The sequence below is a fragment of the Channa argus genome, chromosome 3 (genome assembly GCF_033026475.1).
Source record: "Channa argus isolate prfri chromosome 3, Channa argus male v1.0, whole genome shotgun sequence".
NCBI lineage: Eukaryota > Metazoa > Chordata > Actinopteri > Anabantiformes > Channidae > Channa > Channa argus.
Genome location: NC_090199.1, coordinates 23,025,434 through 23,049,329, shown reverse-complemented (window position 1 = coordinate 23,049,329; position 23,896 = coordinate 23,025,434). Strand labels below are relative to the sequence as shown.

The window sequence follows — 23,896 nt, the reverse complement described above, 5'->3', positions numbered from 1 at the left end:
TTGATGCTTTCCCAGCGCGAAGTGGTGAAGTTAAATTAACTCAAGTCTATAGTTTCAACTTGAAATGCCAAATGAAAGACTTTGAAAAAAGTGGGATAGGCTATTAACCCAGAACAATTAGATAATAGAACAGGACGAAAATGAGCCTCAAAGTACTTAATTTATTTTTAAAAGTAATCGTTGCTTGTTTGCTTGTATCTAAGTAAAATTGGATGAACAATAATCGTATAACTAACTAAGTATTTTTGGTAATCACGTAGATCTAGTTCAAATCTCACCTCCAGCCAACGAGAGCCGAGCCGAGCTTTTGCAAATATAAAGAAACCCCGTGTTTCCAGTTTGCATTGACAATAAATATTAAACTAAGGGGGCTGAACACAGCATCTTATAGAGCTCCAGCTTGCTTAGCTTATTCCAAACATTAGGTGGCGCCGTAACCAAGCCGTATTTTTCATGAGGCACAAACCCTGGGGGAGAAAGCTAGAGAGAGGAAGCGAGGGGGAGAGCCTGATTGCTCTCTCTTCCTCTGTTTCTGCCTCGCACGGCAGCGGACGCTCCCGTCTCTCGTAGTGTGCAGAACCTGCAGGTGTGAGCACCGGATCCCCAGCTTTATTCACTTTGGCTACATTTGGGACTGATTCTGGATACTAAAGCGGGACGTTAACTCACTCTTCAAGTAGGCTGCATATGGTCCCTCTCGGCTGCGAGGATGTTGTAGTTGCAGACAGCAGAGCATCTTGTCCATTGAATCGCACTCAGCCGGCATCGTCAGCTGTTGCTCTAGGAACGAGTGGAAGTGTCGGGAGCAACAGAAAAGGCCAAACTATGCGACTGATTTCCAAACGGTGACCGTTTTCCACCCTTAAGTCGACCGGGGAGCGGATGCGAGAAGAGGTTGTCAACGAGCCTCTGAGTATTTTTTGCCATTTGTCGGTGCCGGAGGAGCTGTGCCAATGGAGAAAGCGACTCCGCCGCCCCAGCCCCAGCTCCAGCTGTCGATAGCGAAGAGCGAAAGTCCAGCGGAGGACATCTCCGGTCTGACTGACGAGGAGCTGCTCAAGTGGACCAAGGAGGATCTTGTGCGGCGGCTGAGGCGGTCTGAGGCCGACAAGATGAGCGTGATTCTGGACCATGGGAATCTCATCCGAGAGGTCAATCGCAGCCTCCAGCTACACTTAAACGAGATCAGGGGGCTGAAGGTGAGGAGGCGCGCATTGGTGAAGGATGAGATCATAGGTTTGGAGCACACCTGAGAACGCGCATAGCAGGAGGTACTAGGTTGTACTACTGCATAGAGAGCGCCGGTCTGCAAACACGGTGTGACGATAGGTGGTATCGTTGAAGTTCAGTGTGGCATTGTGTAGGCCTGGATGAGGGACTGACGTGGATGAATGTGGAGTATGTGTGTAAGGCTTTAAGTGCACTTTTAATTAATGGCAGGCTTACGGGCTTCTATTCACTTTTGTTGAACCAAGTAGAGTTTTATTAACCAGGGAAGGGACACTTTTCATCAAAACCGTTCAAAATGTTTATTTGCAAGTCTGATAAAAACGCTGATGAGACGTTCAGATACCAGAGTTCGAATCTGGCATCCAGACCTCTGCCTGTCTTTGCTAGACACACACCACACTCCCAAACATTCCTGCACTTAAATCTACAGTATTTGCAGTGCACTTTGCTTCTGGAACAATGTGGCATCTATTCTCTTTTTCAGTAACCGTCATTATTTTGGTTTCTGTTCTGCTAATAAGAGGAATATGGCACAGTGTTTACAGTTATAGCTGACACCCAGCCTGAGGTAGCTCCATATGAAACACATGGGGATTATTTGCCTTTCTTGGAGACTCTGTCACCTCTCCACCCATCTCTGCTCCCTAATTACACAGAAAAGAGCTGGAGGGTGGGGAAGGGTGAGAGAGAGCGAGAGAGAGAAGATGGGACAGTTAAATCATTACAAAAGCAGACAGAGCAGAAGGTAATGTGTAAGTAACTGGTGTATATAAAGTGGGCTGTTTGATGCCACTGTCCTTACTCAGTCTTATTCCTCTGTGTGGTCTCCCCATTTGCTTCAGAGTATTCTAATCTACACTATGTAGCTCGCATGCAATGCTACTTGGTGAGTCAGTGCTTTTATGGGCAAGACAGAGAGGATTATGCATTCATTTCATTCTGATTGCATACAGCATTTGACTCATATCTAAAAGAGCAGTGAAATGGATTGAAATTGGAAAATGGGTGCAGTGATTTGCTTTAGAATACAATTAATAAAAGAAAAACTATTCTGATTTGTACAAAAGTACATTTTTGTTCTTCAATCACTGATCAGCACTGATGATGCTTCTTCATTCTCAGTCTTAATTCTCTTGTTTAACACACATTTCTTTTCCTCTTGATTTTTTTTCTCTTTTCTCTTCTCAGGACATTAACCAGAAACTGCAGGAGGACAACCGTGAGCTGCGGGACTTGTGCTGCTTCCTGGATGACGACCGTCAGAAAGGGAAGCGGGTATCCAGAGAGTGGCAGCGCCTGGGACGGTACAGCGCCAGCATCATGCGTAAAGAAGTTACCCTCTACCTCCAGAAACTGAAGGAGCTGGAGCTTCGACAGGAGGAAGTGATCCGTGAAAACCTGGAGCTGAAGGAGCTCTGCCTGCTGCTGGATGAGGAGAAGGGGGTGGTAGGTGGAGGAAGTAGTGGTGGAGGAAGTGGAAGTGGAGGCAGTGTAGGAATGGGAGGGTGCCGCAACTCTGTAGACAGTCAAAATAGTTTGCTCCTGGTGCCAGGGCAGGGGCTCCTGATGAGAGACGTTGGGGATGGGAGCAGCACCTCCAGTGCCGGAAGCGCTGACAGCTCTGATCACCCTCATCATAAGCAGCCTCACCTGTCTGTAGGAGTAGGTGGAGTTGGCAGTGCTGGGGATAAAGGGAGTCCCGAGCTTGTGCATAAACCCAGGTGTAGCAGCATCAGTGGAATAGGAGGAGGAGGTGGAGGAGACAGGGAAGTGTCCAACCCTGAGCATCCAAGTGGGCGCCACCGGAGTACAAGCCTGGAGTACCCATACACTCTGCCTCAGCTCTGCCGACCTCGCTGCGGGTCCATATCTGTGCCTGACCACAGTAGAGTCATGCGTGGCCTCAGCCCAGAAAAATATGGAAGGAATGTGGGCCAACGCAGTCCGGAGCAGCACCCCAAGCACCACAGTTCTGATCTCGTCCTGGGCCAGAGGCAGCACTTCCTGGCCCAGGGAGGCAGCGGGGAGCTCTTTCAGCGCCACCACAGGAGCAGCATTAGCAGTACAGGCTGCGGGAGCCCCGAACCGCGACAGGCACATATAGGAGCCAGTGAGCACCATGAAAAAGGCTGTGTGATCCAGGGTGGCAGCCCTGAAACTCATAGGCACCAGTACAGTATGAGCCCTGATCATGTAAAGTTTGGCAGCCCTGTGAGAGAGGGGCAGAGGAGGCCAGCTGGAGAAGAGCTGTCGCCACATCATCGAAGCATCTATAATGGCATGAATGGTAAGTGTTTGTTTCTCTGTGTGTGTGTGTGTGTGTGTGTGTGTGTGAGACACCATTTTGTGTTTTAATCTCCAAACTAACTCATCCGCCTTCCCACGAAATCTGTCTGCAATTTTACATCTTGTAAATTTTAGATACTTTCAAGCCACAGACAGACGTAATCAGTAAAATTTAACACGAAAGCCTCTAAAGGGTTTGCTAGTTTACTTTCTCTCCTTTTAAGATGGGTGGAGAAAGTTTCTTCTCTGTAAAGCCTGAAAATGTGCAAAAAATAATCTGCCATGTGATATGGGATTGAAATGCACTTATGTGATTGAGTAAATAGAAATACTCTTTCTCATTTTGACTGTTGCAACAATTTTCAGTGTTATTGATTTTCTTTTGGTGTCTCTAGAGGAATGTGGGTTGGCGTGGTGGATGAAAGAGACAACAAGCTTGGAAAATATTTATTTTACATGTCGTGTATCTACAGTAAGTTGAACAGATTCAGCTCAGATAAAGCTGCTGCTCAGATTTTAGCTTGTGGTGTAGTGTTGCAACCGGCCTCCAAACACACACACAAACATACATGCACCTGTTAAAGTGGACAATGAATCTGTCCCAGATCTTTGCTGCAGTCATGCCCATCTCCGTGAGATCAGTGGGAGCAAAGGATGTCAGAGGAAGGAGGAGGGGGGATGTTCAGGTACTAACTTGGCTACTGTTTAAATATCCCACAGTGGCTGATAATGATTTCTTGAGTCCGGGTTAAAAAAAATTTGCTGAGTAGCACAGAGCTGGCAGAAGCTAAAGGACAAATTCCTCAAGGTGAAATATCTGCCTAACTTTGCAATATGAGGCTGAAATTACAAGACAAACAGTCTACCCAGAGCAGAGTAAAGACAACGGTGATTGCAAGGATTTCAGTTATCATGAAATAATACCCATAGTTATGTGAAAATATGGGCTTGGTGAGTCATTTACGTCATGCCTGTTAATTATTTGAATTGGTCAGTTTCACTGTAAACAGACATTACACAGAAAAGACACAAATTGCTGGTTACGGAGTGTGCTTGCTGCATTTGCTACCATTAGATGACTTTAAAGGGGTACTTTACGGGTCAGTGAGAGAACCACGTACACCTAGTTTGGCAGCACTTTTACCAGGTCAGAGAAAATGACTCTAATGATGTCACTGTGATGTCATCAGGCTTTTCTAAACTTAATTTTTTAGATGTAAAGCCTTGTGCTGTCTGTTATCCGTGAATGTGGACTAAGCAAAACTTAAACGGGGGACTTACCAGTCAGGGACAGGGACAACTGTCCTAAACAAGTAAAATTACCAAAGTACCCCTTTAAGTACTGCACAGTAGCGTCAGAAAAGTCTAGCACCCTCTCTAACCTTTTTTGCAATCTCCACAGATTGCACTGGATTATTATAAAGATACATGCAACTTTGATTTGGATCATCATTTTGTTTCTATTTTAGACCTCTGTGCACTCTGTAACTCTGTAATAGATTTCAATCTTGATGTAACCTGAAACCCATATGATGTCTGCAAAAGGCCACGGCACATTAATGCCTCACAAATCCTTAATTGGAAAATGCTGTGAGTGCACAGGGCACTCACTGGCCCTCGACCGTGGTGGTTTGCCAAGTGTGGCATAACTGTTGTGGACTTATCCCAGAGTAAAAGGCACACACCAATAACCTTTAACCAGGTCCATAAAGACTTCATTAAGCCTGTGTGTGAGAGGCATTCGAATGCATGTGCTGCTTTGGAGTCATACTGGTATATCACAGCTTGTTGTTCGTCAGAATTACAGTTTTTCTCTGTTATGAACCCTCAGGGCTGCCATGCCTCCACTGATCTGACAAGGACACTAACTTCAAGTGCCACAAGACTATATTTACATATCAAGAGAATCAACACTGTTTGCTTCTATGGTGTAGATAATGAAAAAATGGCGTTGCAGTTGAACAAAAAAAATCAACATGCCACACAGCTTATGTTATGGGTGATAAAGAAAATAAAGAATAGACAAGTACATTGATATGGAGAAAGCCTTTTGTGAGATATAAGCAGTAAAGAGAGCAGCTTTGTGGTCATGTCTTTGTGTGTGTCATCCACTGACCCATCCTTACTGCCATATCCTTTTTTGGATGAAGAGGGAATTTAATTCCTGTGAGGATGTAGTACACTCCACTCGCTTGGATTATCCTCTAAGCCCTTTGCCCAGTATTATTTCATTTTTTTTATGTACTAGCATATACAGTATAGTTGTATGTGTGTGTGCATGTGTGTGTGTTTGTGTGTGAGATTTGAATGTGCTAAAGTGTTCCAACCAGGGTCATTGTAGCAGTATAGAAGTTTTTATTCAGACAAAAGTCTCATGTTCATATGCAACTTTACGGTACAGAAACTCAAGTCAAATTCCTGATAAAATCCAAAATGAAAGAACAACAGCTCTATGACCTCTGCAACCTTATAATTTGAGGAGTTTTGTTACACACATTTTATTGTTTGGCTTGGATGACTGAATACCCTCAACATAACTAAAAGCCTTCTCAGTTTTGCTTAGTAAACTATGACAGAGATATTTATTTCTCTTAATAAGTTTAACCTTTTCAACAATTCATGATCCAGAATATCAGTAAGCAAGTAAACAAAAAACACATTTAGAGAATACTATTTGCATAAATTAGAGATAAAAATGTGGACAACAAATGAATGTCATTTACTTTATTTTCACATATTTATAAACAAATTCTGTCTCATCCATATAAAATAATGGGCCTGTAAAGCTGGCTAAAACTGTGCATGTGATATTAAGCTGTATAAACAAACAAATCTCAGTTCAGTGGAGATCAAAAATATGAGTTCCACATGATTAACTCCCCTTAAACAGATAATCAGCCACGAGCACTGTAGTCTCCTGACCCAGACTGCAGCAGTGATTGTTCACTAAGCCTATAGGATACACAGAGGGTCTTTTTCCCGAAAGATGAGAGACTTAATCATGTTTTCTGCTTTAGCAATCACAAGTTCTGCCTATTAGCTTAAGCAGCTCAGATGATTGGAAGGAGAAAGAACGGAATCATTGGAAAAAAAAGGCACCACAGTGCGTGTAGGAATCACTGCCCTCGAGTACCAATAAATGCCACACACAGATGCAAATGCCAAGGTACATGTACACGCGCACAATCACACACTAATAAGAATGCTGCAAAACATAACAAAGCAAAAGGAGAGCCTCATTAAAGAAGCTTTAAAAGTGAGTTTTTCTCTATCTTCTATCTATTCTATCTTCATGTGTGGCACCAAGAACACCTCTCCACAATATTTGCTGGTACGTTTTTCTCCTAAAACATATTTAGTCAGGGTGCATGAGTGGGAGACAAATCGCAGGACTTTGATATGAGAGACATCCCTCTGTTTCCTTTTTGATATCATTAGTCAGTGTTGTTAGTTTAGTTTTGTGCCTAAACCTAATTGCGTATCTCATGATAATGATCTACTGAGCATACTAGCAGCATCCTATGGTGCTGATAACAACAGATACTTGTCAGTGATGGAAATTATAACCTTTGAATTCAGGTGATTAAATATGTACCGCAAAACTTACACAATGTGGTTCTCAAATAATGGAGCCCAAAGCTGCAATAAATCTCCTGGCCGAAAAAATCAGTTAGATGAGGATCAATGCTGATGTCTAATCTGTATAAAGGTTGCTGTTGTGCTGCAACATAGTGCCGTTAGTTCTACTTGCTGTTATAGGGAATATATTCACCTGACTATTATTTTGTTCTAATGTCCAATCCCGTTTAAAAGTACTGAAACAGTAAGGCCAATTCACTTGTGTTTACAGTACATCGAAAAAATTTGTCATCAAGTTCAAAAGGTACAGTGCATCCAGAAAGTATTCACAGCCCTTACATTTTTCCAAATGTCGTTATGTCACAGGCTTATACCAAAATGGATTAAATTCATTATTTTCCTCAGAATTCGACAGACAATTCCCCATAATGACAACGTGAATGAAGTTTGTTTGAGATCTTAGCAAATTTATTTAAAAAAAATACATAATTCACATGTACATAAGTATTCGTGGCCTTTGCCATGACACTCAAAATTGAGCTCTGGTGCATCCTGTTTCCACTGATCATACTTGAGATGTCTCTACAACTTGATTGGAGTCCACCTGTGGGAAATTCAGCTGGCTGGACATGAGCTGAAAAAGCATACTGTAAAGGTTTGGCCGAGGGGTGGAGGACACACACGCAGGGAGGCAGCAGTATACTTCACTCAGTGTGGGATTTATTTACAGTGAACCCAAAAACAGCTACAGGGCAGCGAGCAGCAGGGCTAGCTCTGAACTGCAGCTAATAAAAAAAACTCCCCTCCAGGAGCTTGTACTCCAGGCCTTATATAAACCCCCTCCTACAAAGACCCCCTCCTACAAAGACAAACAACTATTAACAGTCAATTAAGACAATCTTTTAGTTCTTTTCTATAGAAAAAATATAAATGTCTGGTGTATTTTAGCCTAATTTATCCCATATGGGAAGTTTAACATTAAATGTTATTACATGCATTTTTAAGATCATTTCCCCATAAAATCATAAAACTCCCCTCTATTTCATCTCCGGATGGTACAGCCTAATTCCCCCATCTATAAAGACTTTTCAGACCTCCCACTTCTTATTTGATTGTCTGAACCTGTGGCCTGTTGGTAGATGGAGTGGAGCCAAGATGAAAATTTGTTAAGTATCACAGTAACAATGGTTTTTAGAGGATTTATTAATGGGTTATCTGGCACCTTGAATTTGTCCACGCAACTAAATAACCACAACTCTATTCTGCCGGCTTGATGATAAAAGTAATAGAATTGGTGGTACTAGTGTGATAATTTGTACCTACTCTCTACAGGGCATGGGCTAGCCCCATGACAAATATACCTGTCTATACTGTATAAGGTCCCACAATTAACAGTGGATGTCAGAGCACAAACCAAGCGAGGAAGTCCAAGTAATATTCTGTAGACCTCCGAGACAGGATTGTATCGAGGCACAGATCTGGGGAAGGGTACGGAAACATTTCTGCAGCATTGAAGGTCCCAATGAGCACAGTGGCCTCCATCATCTATAAATGGAAGAAGTTTGGAACCACCAGGACTCTTCCTAGAGCGGGCCGGACGGCCAAACTGAGAGATCGAAGGAGAAGGGCCTTAGTTAGGGAGGTGACCAAGAACCCGATGGTCACTCTGAAAGAGTTCCAGTGTTTCTCTATGGAGAGAGGAAAACCTTCCAGAAGAGCAACTATCTCTGCAGCACTCCACCAATCAGGCCTGTACGGTAGAGTGACCAGACGGAAACCACTTTTCAGTAAAAGGCACAAGGACTCTCAGACCATAAGAAACTAAATTCTTGGGTCTGATGAAACAAAGATTGAACTCTTTGGCCTGAATGCCAAGTGTCATGTCTAGAGTAAACCAGGCACCGCTCACCACCTGGCCAATACCATCCCTACAGTAAACCATGGTGGTGGCAGCTTCATGCTGTGGGGATGTTTTTCAGTGGCAGGAACTGGAAGACTAGTCAGGATCAACGGAAAGAGGAATGTAGCAATGTACAGAGACATCCTTGATGAAAACCTGTTCCAGCGCACTCTTGACCTCCGGGGCGACGGTTCATCCTTCAACAGGACAACAGCCCTAAGCACACAGCAGGATAACAAAGGAGTGGCTACAGGACAACTCTGTGAATGTCCTTGAGTGGCCCAGCCAGAGCCCAGACTTGAACCCGACATCTCGGAATAGATCTGGAAATTGCTGTGCACAGATCCTCCCGATCCAACCTGATGGGGCTCAAGAGGTACTTCAAAGAAGAATGGGAGAAACTGTCCAAAATAGGTGTGTTAGCTTATAGCATCATACTCAGAAAAAAACTTAAGGCTGTAATTGGTGGTAAAGGTGTTTCAACAGAGTATTAAGCAAAGGCAATGAATCACGTTGTCATTATGTGGTATTGTTTGTAGAAGTTTGACGAAAATAATGATTTAATCCATTTTTAAATAAGGCTATAACAACAAAATGTGGAAAAAGTTAAGTGCTGTATACACTTTATGGATGCACTATAAGTTCAGCTCAGTTTTACCTTTTATTTCCTGATGTTCTAAATATATTTTACAACAAAGAACAGAGCAACTTTTGGATCAGCTCCCCCAAAATTTAGGTGACGTATAGCAAAAGTATTGTTCTGAAATGTTTAAACAACAAATAGCTTTGTGCTTTGGCTGTCAGGGCTGCATGTGTTGTCAAGAAGGAGAAGTCAATATGAAGACGTGTTTATTTACCATAAATTGAATCTTCCAATTTCTGCTGAACTTTTGCAAATTTACGGCTAATTCAAGACTCTGAAAACAGTTTTGTCTCCATTCCTGAGCGTTCTCATAAGCTTTATAATTGTCGTATCAGCTTAGATTATCCAGTTACTGTCTGTTTTTACAAAGTGGAGACAGGAAGTCATCACTGAAGCTTCGGTCTCTTACTCACCACTATCACTGAGGAAGCCGGTGTTTCTGTCTCCCTCTCTCTCCCACTTCTTTTTCTCTCCTCTTCCATCCTAATTGGCTGCCAGTATGAACAACCAGCTGCTGGACAGAGAGACAACTCTGATTACAAAGCCCCTTTTCTGGAGGAGGCCGGAAGATGTGCTGTGTGCCAGGCTGAGCTGAGGAAAGAGGGTTGAGGAAGTATTTGAGTGGATTACTGGCTGTTTTCCCCTCCTTTCCTCTCTTTCTGTCTTCCTGTAACATATCTTCTCCTCTTCCTCTGACTCTTGTTTGCCAAGGCAATGGATGGAAAGCATCCCCTTGACAAATTGTGGAGACTCACAGCCTAAGTGGCATGAAGAAACTCAAATGTTTGTCACAGCTGCTTGGCACGAAAGGATTTTGGGGGGCATTAGTAGGCTGTAACTCAAATGGATTGATACTGTTAGCAGCCAGACTCATTGCATTGCTACCATCCCAGCTTTAGGTCCTTTAACTTGCCAAAAGTGGCATGTTGTATCGCTTGATTTGTTCTGACTAATAATACTGTGTTTCTATCGCTATAGATGCCCCATAAAATGTACACGTCCACTTCTTTTTCATCATATAAAGGCCATAAGTTAGGCATTCTCTGCAGAGTCACTTGGGATGTTAATACCAGGTTAAAAAATCCAATTGAGATATTTGAGGCTTCAACCAGAGACCTCAGATTCTTAAGGAGGATGTCTTTTCCACAACCCTCCAAAGATGAAAATGTTACTTTTAAATGCTATCATGGCATTTGAATTTGTAATCACACCTGAGACCAATTATTCCAAACACTCTTGCCTAGCCCATCAGAGCAGACATGATTAGGCATTTTGTTTATCAACCTCTGGTGCATATCATTGTCATTTTTAATCAAGATGCTGTCAGCTTTATGTCTTCAAAGCTCTTTCCACCTGGATGGAGCTAAGAACCTTATATCACATCTTCTCTGTGTATTACTTTAAAAATATTGTGACATCATTATTTGATCCTTTAATGTTAGTTGTAGCCAAATACTCATGACAAGATTCATTTCAATAGGAAATAGTGTGAAATGTGTCAAACACAAGAAAAAAAATGTTTTTTGCCAAGCTAAATTATAAATTAGGGAGAGAACAGTAAAAAGATCATGTACTGCAGATAAAACCTAGATGAAAATGTTTTTATATTGAAAGCCTGGATGGTATTTCACACTGCAACACATATACAACTGTTTTGATGTTCTTTACCATCTCCTTCCCCCATCTCCTGAGTAAATTTGTGAGAAATATACAGTAGAAGCCTGGTTTACGCCAGCACAAACCCCAGAGGTATGTCACAAATGTTCCACAGTAGCCCCAGCCATCCGGTAGACACGCAAACCCAGTGGAATGGAGAACAGTCCTAGTCCTCTTATGCCATGCCAATGGGGAACGGCCCACTGAGCTGAGAGGAAATTAGCTTGCTAGGTTAGGTAATTAACTGGAAGTTGAGTTGAGGCTCCCATGTACAAGGGCAGGACTGGGCCTCAGGGAACCTCTGTCAGTCCCAAATTCACCAGCAGTAACCACTTTTAGATGTGTTACGATTACTTCAGCTGTACAGTAGCCGTGTGTCATGCTGAGAGGTGCTCATATGTACATGTGTACATGCACTTTGTGCAGGTTTCCTTCGAGGATAGTGGCGTTTGGCAGCATTCAGACTGAGTGATCTGACATCCATGTTGTTTTCAGCCCCATTGTGAAATAATGCGTAACTTGCTTGTGGTCTACGATTTATTTGAATCAAGTTCAGTCTGAGTGCATTTGCTAAGAGACAGAGAGAATTTTGGAAACAATTTGCTAAACATGCACAGTCTTTCTTTAGCACTCGGCTAGCTTTTCTGCACTGCCTGTCTTTAGTACATTAGTATTGCTGGTCAAGCAGCAGTAATGAGTTGATTTGCTGCTGCCATTTACTGTGATGGTTTTTATAGCCCACCAGCTGTTATACGAAGGATAGAAAGTGAGATAACATATCGGGAACACAACATGTAAAAACCACAGCAGCTGACAACATTATTATCCCTCCCTCTCAAAACACCCAGGATGTAGTTACCCATTTCCTGGGGCAGGAATTTATCTCCTGCCCATATTGTGCATTATGTTCACTTGATGTAATGTCTTTCCTGATGAGAATGACATGTGTGCAGCTCCCATTACTGTGGATGGATGGGCTGATCCTACCACATGAAGTGATTGGCACCACTGTCATATTTCTATCATTATCTCTTACTCATTCTCTTTCAGAGATGTCTCTGAGATTTCCTCTCAGAGATAGTGAAATCAATTTCATTACCCCCCACTGCCTCAGACTGACTACCTCATTTCCTTTACTGTTACAGTGAAATGTACATTTAATTACCTCTTTTACGTGGGTTTGTGAGATGTCTTGCTGCAGCTAAAACATATAATTGTGGGAATCGTTGGTTGCTTTGAAATGTAGAATATTATAATTTTCTGTGCTGGTCTGTTCATTATACAGTTTCTCTAAATGTGGCTGAGAATTTCCAGGTAAAACTGCTTTCTATCCATCCCTTTTAGCTTTCAAGTGATACAGGGTTTTTATTTTGTATAATAAAGTGCAAAAACATAATTTTCACCTGGGAAGACATGTGAAAGATAAGTGCAGTATTTTAAAAGAAGAATGTAAATCATTTTTAGCACCTATAGTATGGGTAACCCCGAAGGCACCAAACACCAGCATTAATGTCAACTAATTCTCTAGGCTTTGTGATGAAATGTCACCTAAGTTCTATATTATCACTACATTATTATACATCTATATTTTTTATTAGGTACAAACAACATTAACATGACACACATACAAAAATATTGGTTGCTTTTAGTAAGAAAGGAGAAATGAAGCAGACTAACAAATTTTAAATTAGTGTCAGCCTCAGATAATTGGTCATCAAGGTCCAATGCTAGGGAATTTTCCAATATTGCTTCTCATCCCCGCCCATTTGGGCCGCATGCACCACAGTCCTCTACACGGTACTGTGTGCCCGGCCTGTTTGTATTATTCATCAGCATTGAGAAGTGATGACATGTTAAAATAGGACAACAGCAGTTTATCTTGCAAATGTCTGCTTAAATATTTAATTTACCTCTGAGAGTCATTGCAGAATGCATACCACACCAGTGTGACTGACAATGCGAGCTCCCACTGGAGAAATGTTGCAGAGCTTGAAGATGCAGTACAAAAAAGAAACACAAGAAGAGTTAAAGGCTGCTGGTGTGACAGTGTTCTCTTTTATGAATCTTTCTAATAGCATTTTGTATTTGTCTTGCTTTGCTGTGCTCTTTAGTTTCAATGTCAATCTACAGAAGTTGTTCGTAATAGACTTTTATTAAGCTAAATGAGCATGTGTAATTACCACAAAAACATGTAGAAGAATCCTTCGCAATGATGGCTGTACTCCATACATGAGCATGCATTTGGATGCATGAGAGGGCTCTTGCTGAACCTTTTGATGTAGCTGTGTCAATGTGCCTGAGATCAAAAAGACAGTATAACATGTACACACACAGGCATCCCTGGTAGGCTTGATCAGACTACAGGGCACCAATTATATAGCTGTGCTCCAGTGAGTTTTATACTTTTATCTCTTCACAGTCTACTTCAGCCTCACTGTGAGCCACACTGCAGATATCAGGGCGCCTACCTGCTGCCATCACTCACTTCAGCACAGTGCTTACACCGTGGTCAGAAGACACTTATCATTAATTAGAGCAGCATGACAATTTCTGGTCTTTTAATGCTGTATTTTAATTATTTGTTTTTTTAATAAAAAAATATATATTTTAATAAACACCAGCTGGAAGATCAATTTTAAGAAGAAACACCCTCTAGTGTCAGGGTAAAAGATAAATGGTACTTGTAAAAGCAGTAAGTGGCTGATTAGGTAGTACTTTACTTTACAGCTTGGTAATTAGGGGCTAAAAGTGGGGTAATATTTTAAAAATAATGAGGTAATATACGGGTTATCTGCAGGTAATAACAAGCTAATGACGGTAATACCTTGATAATATTTATGACCTATACTTGGCTTAAGATGGCTGGACCGCTAAATATATTCCCACAAAGCAATGTGGTTCCTTCCTTCTACAGAAACTACCATGTGTTTCAGGTCATTGCTGTATATACCCAATTAACTATTACCATAATATTATTTTATGATTTTTATTATTATATTATTATTAACATTGTTATCAATACCTATCATTGCTTATTACTAAAATGTCTAAAATCATTACATTACTTATTACAGTATTACTGAGATGTTACCCCTATATTATCATGATATTACTGAAATTTTACCCCACATCTCTTTGGGGTTGTTAATAATCCCTGTTATTATCAAGCTGTAAAGTGTTAAGACAGTTGGACAGCTAAGACACACAGACAACCATTCAGAGTCACTTTGACACCTATTGGAAATTTAAAGTCATGCATGTCTTTGGACTATGGGAGGAAACCCATGCAAGCACGGATGAGGTGACAGTGATTACTGCTCCACCACTGTGCTGCCCACAATACAAATCTTACAACACATATTAATCAAGTAAAAATCACTGGTTTTCTTTGACTGGTCAGCAGTGTGATTCACAACGCTTTTAGAAGTGAATAGCTGGGCTGCTCAATGTGTCTGTGGCACTGGAGGCTTCTACTGCACCTCTCTATAGTAGGGTAATTGTTTTAGCATACTTAAAAAATGTAAGAAATGCTCCAGTGTCCAAACACAACCACAAAAAAAGTGTATCACGCTGCCCCCCCGTCCACCACCTGGAACAGCCAATGGGTTCAGAAATGATGGCAGGCTATTATCATTCCTTAAATAAGAGAAGAAGAAAGAGAACAGAAGTAAAAACCACCTGGGGAGAGGAAGAGATGAAATGTTTAATTTTAATGTGGTCCAAGAAGGAAATAAAGGAAGAAAAGGTGTAACGATGCCAATGTTGTGCCAAAAAGTGATTGTTTTCTAACTCATTGATTTCTGCTGGAGGAAGTTAGGTTATAAAATCGTTTTTTCTGGGAAACAATCCGTACTGGGCATGACACCAGAATGTAAAACATTTTTTAAGGGATGGGGGAGCAACACCACTGTAGGTCACTCATCAGGACATCAATGTGCTGGATGCCACAAGAAAAATCCTGCATAGGCGATGACAATGTTAGGTGTGTCATTAAAGACACTACAGGGACTCAATCCAAATTTTCTGGGTATTAAAACTTAAGCTACTAACTGGTATTTGAAGTCACTGTACAGCATTGGAAGTATGTATGCATTTGAGTCCTACTGTCCAGCGTAATCACATGACTTGACTTTAATGACCTCTGGAGAAAGCCTGGAAAAAACAATGTGAGAAAAAGTGGCTTTGACTTGAATCCTGCCCTCACAATGGGCCCCACAACAAGTCCTGCATTTTGTTTCCGCTTGGTGTCTGAGTTGTGGCCACACATAATCTCTAGTTTGCATTCAGAGCTTCCCCTCATGCCTCAGAGTTGCACATGACAGCACTGACTGCAGCTGCTTCAGGGATGTTAAGACAGGTACAGTAGTTCTCCTGCCAAGCTGCCTGACTGGCTGCCTGTCTGTCTGATTGTCTGACTGACTGCTAACTAAACGGACGGTCTACCAGGCCTCTCCTCAGGCTTTCCTGCACAGCCACTCTGAATAATTTATGTGTCAGATTTTTAGGAGATCTGAGGGAATGGCCATGTGAAATTACATTGCATTGATCCTGTAAGTTGAGAGAAGGGGAGAGAGAGAGAGAGATAGAGAGAGAGAGAGAGAGAGAGAGAGAGAGCGAGAGAGAGCTTGGGACGAGGTGGGTGGGTTGGGAGGGGGAGCAACCCTCTTTGACAAACCAAAGAGGGTTGAGAGATGAGTTGCCCTGAAGAGAACAGGTTTATGTATTTACTGCCTTGACTGAGACATCGATACCAACTTGATTACTGGTTTTGACAAATTATACAGCAGTTTTATTGCTCAGATTCGCACTTTCCAGAACCAGTTTTGCCATCTTGTCCTTCCACAAAAACAAAAGAGATATGATTAAAAAAGAACAATTTCTTCCCCATAAACGATCTTTCTCTACCTCTACCTGTATGAGTATGGCAGAGTTAATAATTGGTGACTGGCTGTAGAGGGAAACGGTTTCCCATCCATAATGGTGATTTATTCAGTGTGGGAGCAGCCTCTCCCAGGACAATCTCACAGATCTTATTGTGGGGAAATTTAGAGCCTTTCACTTGAGCTCTGCTTTTCAGAGGTGGAACTTACGGCAGCTTAGGAGGCACATAATTCTGCAGTAATCACATTATCCAGGTGCTCTTTCTCTGACCCACACCAACCCTTTATTCCCCTTACATATGTGTCACATGCTGCTAAATCCAATTTCAGTTTTAAGACCCTGCTCGTAACTAAATCACTAACACTTAATGTGTGCTGCATGTTTCCTCACTTTATATTTCTCCTTGAAGAGGTCAAACCAGCTATAGTCACACCAGACTTTGACACATAGCTGGTGTGTGATTTTTTTTTTAAGAGCTCTATCACAAGATAGCAGATTCTAGTCTTGTTAAATGTGTGTATGTGCAACAAATACTGTACATTTAAGCTAATTGTTTTCATGCAGTTTCTTTCTTTGCTGCCGTAATTTCCAACTCTACACTACAAGCTGTGGTACATCACAGGTGCACTGTAAAATGTCATCACCTGTATTGTTAGTGAGACTGACTAAAATTACAAAAATATTGTTTATGTTGGAAACTAATGGCGATGTCCCAGACAAGGTAATGAGCTCAGGAACAGAGGGACCCCAACCTTCATCAGCAACGTGTTGGGGAGGCCCTGCTGACATGTGTTTATCCTGAAGAATAATGTGGAACTAATCACATTGTATAATGGGCAAAGTAACGTAAGATCCTAAATTCACGTTTCAGAGCTCGGCATTAATCCAAAGCACATTCAGAAGCTGCTGGGACGTCATTCCTGGACCACTCTGTGTTTATATCGATCCATCAGTCCAGGCAAAGTCCTTCTTTCACATGTACCCTCGAAGCAGTGATCAGCTACACTTCCTGTACATGTTCTGTCTGTGTTTTTTTAGTAGCTATAACCACAGTCTGCTCACAGCAAAGGAGATCTTAATTTGTCACTACTTTTCACCATAGACCTCCATAGGCTAAGGATCCTGACTTAATACAGTACAATAAAAACGGTGCATGAGCAGCAGATGTGTCAGTGAGCTGCTATCAGTAAGACAGAGAGAAGCAAATGTATCAAAAGTTTCTAGTTATCAGATAACAGTTACAATTTTATAAAATACCTTTTGCTTTGATCATTTTGGATTTTGTGTGTTTTACAAATATGGATATCACAGAGTTATGTTGCAGTATAGTGAAACGCCGTAGAGACTACAACTGTGATTGCTCAGGTTCTCCTCCAAGGTTCAGAGTTGGTAGAAGATTTTAGTAGTAAAACAACACAAGTAAACATATTTTTTGGGACACTTGTTACACATGGAACTAATTGAATTGTAAAATGGTTTCTTGGCCTAATTTTAATTTTGTTCTAATGTCACCAACATAAATTCAGACCTCATCTATAAGAATTTGTTTCTCCTCACAATTTATAGCCCAAATTTTTATAGCTTGAATTGTTCACTACAAACTGTTAAAATTAATCCAAAACCTCCAGAAACAGTTTGAAAATCTCTGAAAGTCTTTGCCAGCTAACTTTATATTTGTATTAATCCATCAGAGCGTTTTCACTCCTGCCTCCAGATGTACTGTCTAAACAGCTACACTTCCTGTAGACTTTCTGTGCATTTGTTTGTGTTTCTGTGTTAGGATGAGGCAAGATGTGTGTTTACCACCTTACCACTAGTCTATGAGTTCTGCTGTAGCCGTGAAATCAATCCCATTCCACACACACCCTGACCTCCAAATGAAAATACCCTCCAGCCTACCGCTGCACAACCCCAGTTCTCTAAAGGAGTTTTCATATCCCTCTGTGCTGTCTTGCCTCAATCCCCTTTCCCGCACAAAGATAAACACAGTGAGGGAAGAGGCTGTAAACATGGTGAAGGTGGCCACTGGAATCCTTGGCAAAACTCCGCGGTCACAAGAGTGTTATGAATCTTTAATGTGAGATGTTAGTGCACCGAGCAGTAGGAAATGGGCTGAAAACATGATTATAGACTCATGAGTTGAAATCCATTGTGGGAGAAAGGGGAGAAAAGGAGAGAGGTATCAAGCAGGGGAGCAAGGACAAAAGACAAAAGACACTTTTGAAGGACAAATGAGGTAAAGAGGGGGTAACATTTTTAAGGCAAAGGCATTTTTTAATGCTCAAGCAAACCACGTTCAGACGAGAACTACTCCCTATTGTTTGTCCTGTTCTTTCAGACAGCTACATTTTCCCTGAAAGCTAGAAATAAAGCAACAAAGAAATCTGCGGTCAAGGGTTGCCTTATGTTTAAGGACAGTGCGGCTGGGCGTGAAGTCTTGTCAAATTGTGAGACAGCATGACTTAACATTTAGTGGTCAAAGTTTTTTAAAGTGATGCTCCCTAAGTGACATAAATCTTTGTTGTGTGCCTCACTGTCTGCTCCCTTTTCTCTTCCTCCGGTGTTTCATTTTATATTTATGTCTAGCATTTGATACACTAATAGTCAAGAGAAATCAGTCTGCCTGTGGGTGTGCACACGTTGTGACTCACATTTAGCCATCTTGTAGAGATAGTTGCTGCTCTGTTTGCTGTCACTTGCTCCATTGCAGCTGAGATTGAAACAGATGATGGGAAAATGTGGAAATGCATGAAATCCTGCTCAATGCAACAGAATGTCATGTGGTGGCCCTGAACCCGAGGCTCTTTCTAAATTGACAGTGTCTGTCAGTCATTTGTCAACTACTTGCCCATGTCGATACTTTTATCACGCAATGCCTTTGTCCATCCATCCATTATCTGTAACTGTTTATCTTCTTTAGGGTCATTTGGGGGGGGGGGTACTGGAGTCTGCCCCAGCTGTGAGTACATCCTGGACAGGTCTCCTGTCTGTCTCAGTCAACACAGAGAGACATGCACAGACAGACACAGACTAAGTTCAGTTAATTATCTCTGGGCTGTAGCTACATTAACATACAGGACTGAGAATACCATTAGGATATTTCTCAATATGTCAAACTTTTCATTTATTTTGTTCAAACTGCATCCGCAGGATTTTTGTATGAGTCATTTGGGTGTGTAAACAGACAGATGTCAGCTTTAAGTCATTAAATTAATGAGGCACTTTTCTCTTTTTTACCGAAACACATTTAAAACGTGTCTTTCCTCCCCTCTCTTCCCAACCTCCTCTTTGTCACAGCTTTGATATCAGCTGGCTGCTGCACCAACAACTGTAGGAATGTCAAGCTATGGGACAGGTAAGAACCCCTCCCTGCTGGGGTTTCTTCCTTATAAACCTGTTTTCTGTTAATTAAAGTTCTTGAAAGAAGAAAAACTGTAAATGAAGGTCATTTTCTGTTCTTTCTGTAAGGCCCGATAATCCTGTAATTAACTTCATCTTATTGAGGGCTCTTCCTTCAGCTTGAATCTTCAAACCTATTTGCATTTAATTGTTGGGTTGAAGGACAGTTTTACTTCATCTCTTTGTCAGGAGTGTATGAACTACAATAGGGATGTTTTCTCCTGAGTTCTCAGAAACACAGTGACCAGCACACATGTTATTGCAGGGTCATTCTACGAATTCTATGACTTAGTCTGGTTTACCGGCTCCAGATGAGTAATTTGTTTGCATGCTTTGTCTGGCCCAGGTGTAATCACAGTTGGTTTACAGTGGGACTACAGCAGTAGAGGTGACCCTATCCTGTACCTGTGTGCCATCCTACATCTTCAATCAGGCCCCAGTGGGAGGGCGAGAGGGTTGTGTTAATATTTAATGACTGCAAGACAAGACATACCTCCCCCTGGAGAATAGCTACTCCTGCCGCAGAACGCACACGCAACCACATTTAACCACAGGCATGAGCCAGACGCATTCACATGGTGACTTTATGTTGAAGAACTGGTATTTTCCTTATTTGCCTGTGTGACTCAGGTGCGGAAAAGAAGAAAGTGTCACTCCATGATTAGTGAGCATAGAGAAAAGCAACAAGGTTGTGCTAACCATGCAGAGCGAAGTCAGGCCCTGTGGCCGTATCCTGGCTCTCCACTGGAGACACACACAGGCTGGAACAAAAGGAGCTGTCACTGATAACCAACATAAAAACCTGCAGTGATGAACATCTTACTCAATCTGCTCAATCAGTCTATTAGCCTGTGAGGAGATGGAACAAGGTTGAACTAATGGCTTTATCAGTGGTGTATACATCATTTGCTTATGCTTTATCGTTCAGTAACAAGAAAAGGACATCTTTTGGGTGTCCAGATAGGGAAAAATCTCTTTAGCTGCCTTTAATCTTCTTGTGCTGCAATTTATTACCAACTTTTTAACATGTACCCCGCTGAGTTAAGTAAGGAGCTCTACATTCAAAGTTAAATTCAAAAGTTGTGTTCCCACTGTATGTAGGTGGATTTCTGCAGTTGACATTTTGACATGTCACATCAGATAAAATGAATGATGGTTGAATTCAATTTAGCCACTTCAGTTTCCGGGCCCTGGTATCGTGCATGCTGGCTCGCCGTCACACTGTCACACTCACTGAGCCACTTACAGGGAGCAAAGCCGTACTTAATGTCATTTGTAACACCTGAGCCTTTCCAACCATGACAAGTCAAAATGTCTGCTGTGATAAACGTTGTTAGAGAAGTAGAGAGGAATCGAACCCGTTAGTATTACTAACCACTCTGATTGGCTGGTTAACTTAGGGAATCAGTGCAGAAGAACAGACCACCGTATAAACAACGTCAGCACAACTTGTACTGTCATTTTTTATCGAGCATATCCTAAATTAGAAGTAGTTATAAACTATGTGTGAGCCAGTGTGATGGTTTTACAGTTTTTATGTCCACAGTCCCAGGCCAGGTATTCTGCTTTCTCTTCTCCTCACCCTGAGTGCAGAATGTGCAGCGCTACACGCTCCTTGCTCTGGTCTTTGCCATGTGTCTTAGCATCTGTTTTTGGCCCAGACGAAGCTAACATGACCCAACAGTGCCGATGGTCTTCATCATGTTAGGTCTTTATTATTGGCGTGGTGTGTCATAGCCATAAGATAAATGTACCAGGTACTGCATCACTTGTGAAAAAAGGTAGATCAAATGTAGGTGTAAATCAAATAATTTAAATCCCAGACAATCCCCCATACAGTGTGTTTTCCCCCTTTTATAACAGTGTTTTAAAGGAACCCATTACACGGGTGAGATGCCAGAATGGTCATTAAATTATATAACTTCAAATCCCTCACTACCTTTTTTAGTAGTATTAGTAATATATAATATTTAATATATGCTGTAACTTATCCTTTCTGCCAAAATACTGAACACTATCTACTTGTGTTCAAATGTTTCTATACTGCTTTTAAAGGCTAAATCTGGTACAAGTGTAACAAAGAGCAACTCGGGAAATGTGGTTTGTGACAAGTGACTTGACCAGTCGCAGAAGAAGTGTTTGTGATATGTAATTCCTCCCAAAAGCCATGCGGTTAAAATAATCTTCTTGCTTTTCTGTGCAGCTTTGATGGCTCCTCTTGACCCCAACTTGACCAACTAGGCTCCTGGAACAAAGAGGGCGTGGGAGCTGGGCAGCCCTCTCTTGCCTTGACGGACAAAAGAGCCCCTGGAAACCGCCTTCTGTGGCCCTAAATGGTCTGTTGTCATTGGCCTCATTCATTCCACATCTTCGAAACAGTCTGCCTCCATGTTTTAATTTCTACATATCACGAGTTAGAGCAGAGTGGGTGGGGAGCTTTAGAGTCCAACTCATGCAGGGTGCTGCAGCTAAATGGATCGGCGTGGATAACTCTCCCCGCCAACTGTGACACGGCTACCTCCTGGAGAGCACCCAGTGAAAGGGAGGAAAACTGAGGAGCGGTGACAGGACATAGGAAAGACACCACCCTCTGTTTACAAATGTCTATGACTGGTGGAGAAGCACATAAATTAAACTTTATATAGCCGGCTGTTCAAAACGTGAATTATTTTCCTCACACTCTTCATTTTCCCCTTAGCCTTTCTGTTGTCCTGTTTTTTCCTCTCTCTGCCTTTTCCCCTTCATCTTCAGACATTCATCATTCAAGTGTATAATGACAGCAGTATAATCTAATGTTGCATCTCTCAGTCCAAACAATGACACGGTTTCTATCATCTCCTCTCCATTCTCAGTGAAGCTCAACTCTTTTTCAACCATTTCAGTTCAGCTGAGAAACAAAACTAACATTTATTTGTGAAAGATGTTCTAGCAAAGAAAAAAAAAAAAAACCTCTTCCTGTGTCTTAAACCAAGATGGTCACCATTACTATAGCTGCTGACAGATGTTCTAGTTCTATAAGATGCAATGTTCAGGTGTACTTTTTCTTTTTTGTATTATATTCTTTGCTCCCCTAAAGCGCCTATACTGAAGCTGGGGAAAAGATTATATGTTTCTCCATGTTGTTTTTTTACGAGGAAGTAAAGTTCAAGTTAAAGTAGATTATTGGATTAGTTTTCTATATATCTATATATATATATATATATATAAATATAATATGATCATTATTTTTGACTTACTGGTATTAGAACTACTATAAGAAGATGCATATGATATATATCAAACAATAAACAGACTTCTTTATGTAAAAGTGCACCGTTTATTCGTGTTTTATTTCAGTGTGCTGATGTGTGTGCTGTTCTTTGATTCAGCAGTCAAAGGTCAAAAAATGATCTTGGAGTGAGGATGTTTCTCAGGTGATTAAATTCTTGTGGTCCAAACAACAATTTTATTAAATGTCTGATGAAAAGAATTATAAACCCCTTTGGACTAAACTAATCAAACACTAGCCAAAATACATACTGGCTACATCATTTGAAATTTGACACCCTTTCCTCATTTCACTCTGCCCAAATGTGTGTCCTAAAAATTAAGTTTTTATAAGTTAAACTGAAACTTTATAGCTTTCTATGAACACAATCATATTTAAATGGCAAGTTGCAAATAGGCTAATATTGAAGATATATAAATCAAATGGAGACAGGGCTGTTCTGTCAGATAGGGGACAGTAGGGTCAAACTGGAAAGAATTTCCTGTTTAGTTACTCATCAGTTATGTTCCTTCCTCAGACCCTCTCACCTTCCCTCACATCCTGACCAACAGGCTCAGTCCAGTTGTTCTAAGACATCTGTTGCACCATTGAGGATTTCCGTGTATGCTTATGATTTCACTGAAGGATGTGGCCAACAAGTTATATTTATTAAAGTCAACCAAAAGTCAACAGAGCAAAAGCAACAGCTTGTATAGTCCATTTTTTAAATTCTTAATGCCCTCTCTGCTTTCTCTGTAGCAATCAATCTCAAAGCCACTGTTTCAAACGAAGGCTGTAAATTCTTTAAAATAGTTCATATCAAGTTATGCTTTCTTTTTAAGAAAAAAAAAAGGTAGGAACTGTAGAAATTGGCGAATGTGACTTAAACTGGAGGGAACAACACATTTGCTGGGAACTGTTTCTATCTGCAGAGTAAACACATTTCATTCTCCTGTGAGGAATTTGAAGCAGCTAGATGCTACTAAACCTGCGAGTCAAAGAAGTGCAGTGTCTATGTTCACCGTGATGAAGAAGTGTATCATCTCGTTCAATAGTGTCCCTTATTATTGTTTCT

At 41.4% G+C, this 23,896-nt stretch overlaps 1 protein-coding gene across 2 annotated transcripts; it reads left to right on the top strand.

Annotated features, from left to right (window-relative positions):
- The first annotated feature begins 347 nt into the window (after positions 1 to 347).
- Positions 348 to 22,584, top strand: ccdc85al (coiled-coil domain containing 85A, like). Of its 2 annotated transcripts, XM_067499301.1 has the most exons (4): positions 353 to 1,199; positions 2,419 to 3,517; positions 19,473 to 19,530; positions 21,778 to 22,584. In XM_067499301.1, the coding sequence occupies exons 1-4, from the start codon at positions 954 to 956 to the stop codon at positions 21,794 to 21,796; spliced, it is 1,422 nt and encodes a 473-aa protein (XP_067355402.1). In that variant the 5' UTR covers positions 353 to 953; the 3' UTR covers positions 21,797 to 22,584. The 2 variants fall into 2 exon arrangements, with proteins under 2 accessions (XP_067355403.1, XP_067355402.1); XM_067499302.1 differs by lacking the exon at positions 19,473 to 19,530 and having other exon boundaries at positions 348 to 1,199.
- Positions 22,585 to 23,896: the final 1,312 nt, after the last annotated feature.

Excerpts from the sequence above, each read along its gene's own strand:
- ccdc85al (XM_067499301.1), top strand. The coding sequence starts at position 954 with ATGGAGAAAGCGACTCCGCCGCCCCAGCCCCAGCTCCAGCTGTCGATA. Across the intron at positions 1,200-2,418 it reads ACGAGATCAGGGGGCTGAAG|GACATTAACCAGAAACTGCA; the intron begins GTGAGGAGGCGC and ends TTCTCTTCTCAG. Across the intron at positions 3,518-19,472 it reads CATCTATAATGGCATGAATG|CTTTGATATCAGCTGGCTGC; the intron begins GTAAGTGTTTGT and ends TCTTTGTCACAG.